Source organism: Diaphorina citri, unplaced genomic scaffold (genome assembly GCF_000475195.1).
Source record: "Diaphorina citri unplaced genomic scaffold, Diaci psyllid genome assembly version 1.1 scaffold277, whole genome shotgun sequence".
NCBI lineage: Eukaryota > Metazoa > Arthropoda > Insecta > Hemiptera > Psyllidae > Diaphorina > Diaphorina citri.
The window spans coordinates 230,403-238,982 of NW_007377713.1; the positions used below are offsets into that span (position 1 = coordinate 230,403).

Sequence of the window (8,580 nt, forward strand, 5' to 3'; positions counted from 1 at the left end):
GAGAGTAGAACGTCTGCCTTGTAAGCGCTGGGTCGCGGGATCGATTCCCGACCGGAACGGATTTTATCAACAGATAAGGTTCGTTTTCGGAACGGCTGGCTTCCTTCTTTCTTCCATTTCGGGACGCTAAGACCACAGGAGTTACAGTTCCCTCTATCCAACGTTTCTTTACTACCAAACAACCTGGCACAAGCTCCGGCTTTTACGGATGGGTATACCATTTGTTGAATATTTATTTAATTGAGAGACTTGTACTGAATACCTACTAATAAATGGAAACTTCATAAATAAATAAAATAAAATGAAGTTTTTTTTATATGGACAGTGAGTGGGCTGGGTTAGCAACCTCCTTGGCCGAGTGGGTATCACACTAGGCTTGCACGCAGGAGACCCGGGTTCGATTCCCGGCGGGGCCGAGGTTTTTTTCGGCTCTGTTGTGCTTGGAGTTCGGGGTGCACTCAGCCTCGTGAGGACAATTGAGTAGCTACTTGATTCGAGTAGCGACCAGCATCTACTGTAGGTCTATGCTGGGGTCTGATAGTGGCAGTCAAGTCTGGTTCAAGTCTATTTCCTGTTGTACAACTGACATCAACTAACGTCCCGTTACCAGTTGAAGATGAGCATGGTTTATCATTGGAAGCACTTGAGTAGGACTGGGCTGCTTGTAACTTATACTTATAAGTGACTAGCTGGATTCCGTCGCTTAACTTATACTTATAAGTGACTAGCTGAATTCCGTCGCTTATGGGACTGCTTGTAACTTATACTTATAAGTGACTAGCTGGATTCCGTCGCTTAACTTATACTTATAAGTGACTAGCTGAATTCCGTCGCTTAACTTATACTTATAAGTGACTAGCTGAATTCCGTCGCTTAACTTATACTTATAAGTGACTAGCTGAATTCCGTCGCTTCGCTCCGGAATCCTGCTAGTTCATCCCGAGGCATGGCCAAACTTGTGGAAAAGGCATGGCCGAACTCCACACCCATCACATCTATCCGAGCGAGAGCCACAATAGTCGAGATGTTCTGCTAGCTCAGATGCAGGGAGCTCTACCTCACAGATCATGCATGAGACAAGTCGCTTTGGACAGGAGTTAGCCTGTGGGAAGAAATAATTAAGAACTGTAATGAAACAAATGACTGAAAAGAATACAATTTTATTCCTTACTGTGAGGGTTTTTTTTTTAGTTCCATTTGAGGAGTACTTACAAAAGTGTTTCATATAAAATTTGCACCTATCAAAAGAGAAATTTAAGACTATTGACAGTAGTGGAAAAAAAGAGTAGGTACCTGCATAGTGATTTTCTCTTATATCCAGGTTTTTGTACCATAGGTACATAATTACCTAGACTACCTAGAGTACCTATACATTCATAATTATATTACATATACCTACATAGTTAGCCAAGTGGTATAGCTCTTGCTTGCCATGCATAAAGTCCCAGGGTCATCAAGGTTTCTCTTAAATCCAGGTTTCTCTTGTATTTCTTCTCTTATATCCAGGTTTTTGGCTCAAAAATGAAGGGCCCAGAAAATTTCGTGGGGTAAAGGTACGCATTTGACTTTTTTTACTTTTTGATCAATATTTCAGTTTTGAGTAACTTTTTTTCAGTCGAATCAAATATCATTTTGAAGAATACAAAATTATCTGTAAGATGGTTTTGGTTTTAAGTTTGTAAGTCAAACAAGAAAAAATACAAAAATCACAGAAAAAAAGTGCAAACCTTTGCCCCACGCTGCCCTACAAGATATAACATTGAAACATTGCCAATAAATTTTACATTTAAATAAAATCAAGGGAGCTCTGGGTTTTAGTTTGATGATTTTGCATTTGTTTCCCTAATTTAAAAAAAAAATAGTAATAATAAAAATGTTTTGTCTTGATGGTTGGTCTATGGGCTCAATCTGACTTGTACAGTTCACAGAGCTATTGCTACATTGTACAGTTAGGTATACAGTTCATTGAAACATTAATAGAGTTGACCTTACCAGGCAAGAGTACACAAAAAAATTGGGACAAAAGTACGCAGAAATTAAATGGTTTTCCCATATGAAAAAAATTAAAATGGTTTTTTGTTCCATTTTCCGTTTTGAATTGATTTTTTTAGTTATTTTTACCACAAAATTGTTTGATTTTACTTCAAAATCTTGAAACTGTTCGTTTTTTGCATCATTTTCCAATTGAAGGTTTTCTCCATTTACTAATACATATATGTGGGGTAAAGGTACGCATTTGACTTTTTTTTACTTTTTGATCAATATTTCAGTTTTGAGTAACTTTTTTTCAGTCGAATCAAATATCATTTTGAAGAATACAAAATTATCTGTAAGATGGTTTTGGTTTTAAGTTTGTAAGTCAAACAAGAAAAAATACAAAAATCACAGAAAAAAAGTGCAAACCTTTGCCCCACGCTGCCCTACAAGATATAACATTGAAACATTGCCAATAAATTTTACATTTAAATAAAATCAAGGGAGCTCTGGGTTTTAGTTTGATGATTTTGCATTTGTTTCCCTAATTTAAAAAAAAAATAGTAATAATAAAAATGTTTTGTCTTGATGGTTGGTCTATGGGCTCAATCTGACTTGTACAGTTCACAGAGCTATTGCTACATTGTACAGTTAGGTATACAGTTCATTGAAACATTAATAGAGTTAACCTTACCATTTTCTGGTTTAGTGAGAGCATGCCTCGTGGACAAATGGAAAGCTTGATACTTCATAAGCACCATCTTCCCACACCCATACTGTGCACTGTGGGGGGAAGCAGTGTGCAATGTATCTACCTCTTTTAAAGATTTTCTACCGTTGCACCTTTGATATGTTTGGCAACGTATGTTTGATATGTTTGATGACTCATTGCTCTCATATTCATCTGGATAACGTATACTTAACTTACATCTACTGTAGGTCTATGCTGGGGTCTGATAGTGGCAGTCAAGTCTGGTTCAAGTCTATTTCCTGTTGTACAACTGACATCTACTAACGTCCCGTTACCAGTTGAAGATGAGCATGGTTTATCATTGGAAGCACTTGAGTAGGACTGGGGTCAAGAATTAAAAAAATAATAATAACATGAAATGATAAGTCTTCACGCTTAGGTGGTTTAGTGGTCAAGACACTCACCTGGTAAGCACGAAGGCATGGGTTCAATCCCAGCCAACACAACGTATGGAATTTTATCCTTTAAAAAAATGAGAAAAATTCTCATTTCTAAAATTTTTGTGTAACACTGTTTTGTAGATTTTGAAATGCAGATTTTTATAAAAATAGTGACATGTTTTTTACATTCAGGATAAGTACAAAAAATAATTATTTGTGTTTTTTAATAGAAATTTTTTAATGTTTTTTGTAATATAATTTTTCTTTATGTATTTTACCTGGTGGTGGCTCTAGCCAACAATTTGTTCAGTTAGAAGTCAGAATAGATACACTATTCAGTGTTCATATTATAAGAACCTAGCATGGCACTTTCCAAATTGAATAGTAATTCAGATATTGATTTTACCTATGATAAGGACAAAAACATTATAATCTACCAGGATGAGGTATTTATATTCAGTATACCCCAAAGTAATTCAAATCTAATCTACAGATGTCGGACTCAAACCTGTCCTGCAAGACTTAAGATAAATAAAGATAGAACAGAAATACTAGGAGGCACGTTCAATCACTCTACCCATCCAAATCCAACCCAAAGGTATGCAGTGGGGTAAAGGTACGCACGCACTTTTTGAGAAAACGGTGATAGATATCAACTTGAAACCTTTACAGAAATTTGGCTCTTTTTGTTTACACATGTACAGTGCAGTTTAGTGAAGCTCTGAACCAATCAAAAGAAGGATAGTATAGGAGGAATCAGCAAAACCAAAAGCAACCAACCTCCGCCCACATCACAATCCTTGTCTTGTCAAACACATAGCTCCTCGCCAAGCAATCCAACACTCGAGATAAATGGCAACAGTAGAAACACAACACCACGGAAATCGGTGACATTAACAAACAAAGATAAGAGAAAATCTCAAGAGAATTCACCCCAAACACGAGATGCGAAAAGCATTCCTAATTAAAGTGTTCATACCCAAACCATAGAAACAAGTAGTAATACACCAAGCACCAAAAGTTCTGATAGGTACTCCCATTGTAGAACTAGACCAACCGGACGGACGAATTGAAACACTTGAAGCACAAGTAAAGGAATTCAAACTCTTACGAGATGACCTAATCGACCAATTGCACCCCAAACACGAGACGCGAAAAGCATTCCTAATAAAAGTGGTCATACCCAAACCATAGAAACAAGTAGTAATACACCAAGCACCAAAAGTTCTGATAGGTACTCCCATTGTAGAACTAGACCAACCGGACGGACGAATTGAAACACTTGAAGCACAAGTAAAGGAATTCAAACTCTTACGAGATGCCCTAATCGACCAATTATCCTCAAAGATTCCACCATACACCATAACATGAATGAAAAAGGAAATCCAGGAACTAGAGGAACAACTGAAGAACATCAAAATTAAAAATCGAAAATTTATAGTCTCATCAAAATCCAAGAAAGAAGAAAAACAGTCAGCCAAACCAAATAGAGATATTATTGGTCAAAATAAACCTGTTGAGCACGAAGAACATCAAAACTAAAAATCGAAAAATTATAGTCTCATCAAAATCCAAGAAAGAAGAAAAACAGTCAGCCAAACCAAATAGAGATATTATTGGTCAAAATAAACCTGTTGAGCAAAATACATGTAATAAAACCAAAGCAAATAAGTAATAATTACGACTTTTTAGTCCGTCCTTCATTTATTATTACAATAGTAATAAAAAGGTATAAGGGACGGACTATTGTATTTGCTTCGGTGTCTGTCGGTGTATTTATTATTATTTTTATCTGGTAACCTTTGATAAATCCTACACAGGAGAAGGTAGATGGGAAATTTTGTTTTTCTTTTAATTCCAATCTCATATCTACTAATTTGCCTACATTTCCATGAGAGAGAAAAAAAAGCTTACCAATTGTCACACAGCTTAGTTTCCATCTCTATTCCTCCTTCCATGATTCAAACTGTAATGACAAGCTGACAAGCACCTTGAATGTATGATTCTCTAGGTTCTGAAAATAATACAAAATAGGGATTTGTAGGTACCTAAATAAATCGAATAACAATAAACTGAAGAAAATAAAAAAAAATATTGGTTTAAAAAAAAAATGAAAAACGTAAATACGCCTAAGTACTGTTTACTGTTAACGTGTTCACTGTTATCAATATTATCAGTGATTATCAATGTTCCAGCATTTCTCTCTCTTTCTTTTTTTTTACTTTTTTAATTCTATAACAAAGAGATTCAAAGTTCAAATCAAATTTCAAAGAGCTGATAATTTCCCCTCTGCCGAATATTTTTTCCCACTTAGGTACCTACTGACTACTGATAATGTCCCCTCTTCCAAGGAGGTTTCGCTGAAGTGGACAGGGAAAAAATCCGATGCGCGCGTTCGTTTAACGCGCATCTCATGTGGAAAATGAAGGGCGCGAAATTTTAAATTTTATCTTGGATTCTTGGAATACAATACTCAATACTTCTTGGAATCTTGGAACTTGGAAAAAAATGAAGGAATTGAAGTTTGAAGTTTGAAGGGTACTGACCTACTGAATGATCATTTGATTTGATTGTTCTTTGATTAGGATAATTATATAATTACTGATATTGGCGGTACTGACCTACTGAATGATCATTTGATTTGATTGTTCTTTGATTAGGATAATTATATAATTACTGATATTGGCAGGTACCTACGTACAGTTCAAAACTAAAGTCAAAACCTACCTTGAGTGGAAAACCATCAGCCAAAATCACCTTGAAAGTGACCCGACTTGTTGATTTAAAGGTAAGTAGGTACATAGTCACTCATTTTTAGTCCGTCCTTCCTTTATTATTACAATAGTACCTAATAAAAAGGTATAAGGGACAGACTATTGTATTTGCTTTGATGTCGTCTGTCTGTCTGTTCCCATAGAAGTACTTGATTAATTGATCACAATGTAATTAATTGATTTGTATCTCACACATGGTGTGTTTATGTACTGGGCTGAGATAGGCCATTCTCGGCCTTTCTTGGCATGTGGAAAATGATGTGGTAACTTAACACAGAGCCTTCATGAGCTTGTACTCTCGGCCTTTCTTGGCATGTGGAAAATGATGTGGTAACTTAACACAGAGCCTTCATGAGCTTGTAAACTTGTAAAGTTGGCGGGAAATTATTAAAAGGAATAAAGGGAGAACGGGCTCTAGTCTTGATTTTAAATCATTCAATGGGAAAAGAGTACTCAGTCTTAAACTGAAAGCCCAGGAATAAAGGGAGAACGGGCTCTAGTCTTGATTTTAAATCATTCAATGGGAAAAGAGTACTCAGTCTTAAACTGAAAGCCCATCTTGATAAAAATGCAGTAGTTAACAATCACACTGTAGTTGTTGAATCTAGTGAGGTAGGTAGCTGTGATAGAACTGGTAACATAGGAAATAATTCAAACATTGACAACATTGTCAATGTAGATTAACCTCGTACTCATACTTATGTAACACCACAAGCTTGTTCTGTAAATACTGTTAGAAACAATGAACCTGATAATAGTTTTATCATTGATCAAACAAAAAAGCTATCCCTCAGTAACAATACTGTGCAAAGGAGAATCGATGAAATGGCAAGAAATATTGAAACGTCTAATCATCTATTTGCCAGTATTTACAAACTTCAAAATTTGCCTTGCAGTTGGACGAATCAACGTTGCCGGGAAATGAGTCTCTGCTACTGTCGTACGTTTTGTTAAAGATGGAAAATCTCAGGAAGAGCTGTTGTTTGCTAAAATAATGAAAACGGACACGAAAGGAGAAACACTCTTTTGTACACTGGAAAACTTTCTCAAAGAAAAAGACATCCCACGGTCCAACATTGTGGCTGTAGCGACAGACGGCCCCAGCAATGGTTGGTCGATATAAAGGTGTTATCGCGCACATAAAAATTCTGAAATCCTTGCAATTCACTGTGTTATTCATCGTCAACACCTAGTTGCTAAAAATTTGAGTGAAAGACTTCATAAGTCCCTGCAGGTAGTAATCACGACTAACAAAATAAGGAGCAGTGCTTTAAGTGACCAATTATTCAAAAAACTGTGCCTGGACAACGATGAGGAATTCAATCGGTTACTTCTCCGAGTGAAAGACTTCATAAGTCCCTGCAGGTAGTAATCACGACTGTTAACAAAATAAGGAGCAGTGCTTTAAGTGACCAATTATTCAAAAAACTGTGCCTGGACAACGATGAGGAATTCAATCGGTTACTTCTCCATACAGAAGTAAGGTGGTTGTCCAAAGGTACTTGCCTAGAAAGGTTCAGCATCTTACAAAGTTCCGTTTTGGAATTTGAGGAAAAGGATCCGCTTCTGCGTGAAACACTGATGAATGCTGCTTGTGATATTGCTTACATGACAGACCTTTTCAACAAATTCAATGAAGTCAATTTGAAACTTCAAGGAGATAATTTGAATTTAATAACGACCAAAAGTGTTATGTCTGCATTTGCTGCTAAGCTAGTCGTATGGAAACCAGTTTCCCTGCCTGTCAAAACTACAACTCACTGATGAAGATACTCGTGAGTACTGTACGCACCTGGAAACCCTGCATTCCGTCATCAGGACGCAATATGAGGATATTTTAACCCTCAACATACTAGCATGGATCTTAAATCCTTTTACGAGCACAGCGGATGACATTGACCCAGCAATGGAAGAATCATTAATAGAGCTTACTTGCAATGAGAAATAAAAATGAATCGTCTATTTTAAGGAAAATTTCGGCAGACCAAAAATGGGCCCGCTCAGTACTGGGACCCCAAATTTCACGGATTGACGTGCCGTTATCTTTTAAACTCACCAGAATAAAAATGAATCGTCTATTTTAAGTAAAATTTCGGCAGACCAAAAATGGGCCCGCTCAGTACTGGGACCCCAAATTTCACGGATTGACGTGCCGTTATCTTTTAAACTCACCAAATTTCATCAAAAGCGGCAAGCGGCAATCGCGAGTTATAGCGGAACAAACATTTAGTCAGACCAAATGCAAAACTGTCGAGTTAAAACGTAGACCTCAGTATCGTTCCGTCAATAATATAAGAAATACGTAAGTAGATAGTAGGTATTCAATCCACTCATCCACTATTTTACCAATCCAATTCCAGGTATATCCCATGGACTACTACGCTAAGGAGAGTGGATAGTAGGTATTCAATCCACTCATCCACTATTTTACCAATCCAATTCCAGGTATATCCCATGGACTACTACGCTAAGGAGAGTGAGGGACAATGGACACCTAACTTCACACCTAATCCTCTAGCAGTCACCAAGTGTTGTGGTGAGTGTACCCAAACTAAATCCCCTTCTGCCGAGAAGAAAGATGATGTGAGTAACACTTAACGTATCCAAATATCAAATCATATCCGTTGACATCAGTTGATCAGTTATGCTGAGATTGACCAACTGGGGATTGAAACGAGGATTTCCCTAATACTTAATAGCC

The 8,580-nt window shown here is 36.9% G+C and overlaps 1 protein-coding gene and 1 long non-coding RNA gene across 2 annotated transcripts; both read left to right on the forward strand.

Annotated features, from left to right (window-relative positions):
* Positions 1-3,057: 3,057 nt before the first annotated feature.
* LOC108252111 lies at positions 3,058-4,215 on the forward strand. The gene is made up of 2 exons (XM_017443114.2): positions 3,058-3,697; positions 3,833-4,215. The coding sequence occupies exons 1-2, from the start codon at positions 3,468-3,470 to the stop codon at positions 4,071-4,073; spliced, it is 471 nt and encodes a 156-aa protein (XP_017298603.1). The 5' UTR covers positions 3,058-3,467; the 3' UTR covers positions 4,074-4,215.
* A 3,727-nt stretch (positions 4,216-7,942) lies between these two features.
* LOC113466485 lies at positions 7,943-8,580 on the forward strand. Its single transcript, XR_003390871.1, has 2 exons — positions 7,943-8,196; positions 8,282-8,580. It is a non-coding gene; the product is annotated as an uncharacterized LOC113466485 (long non-coding RNA).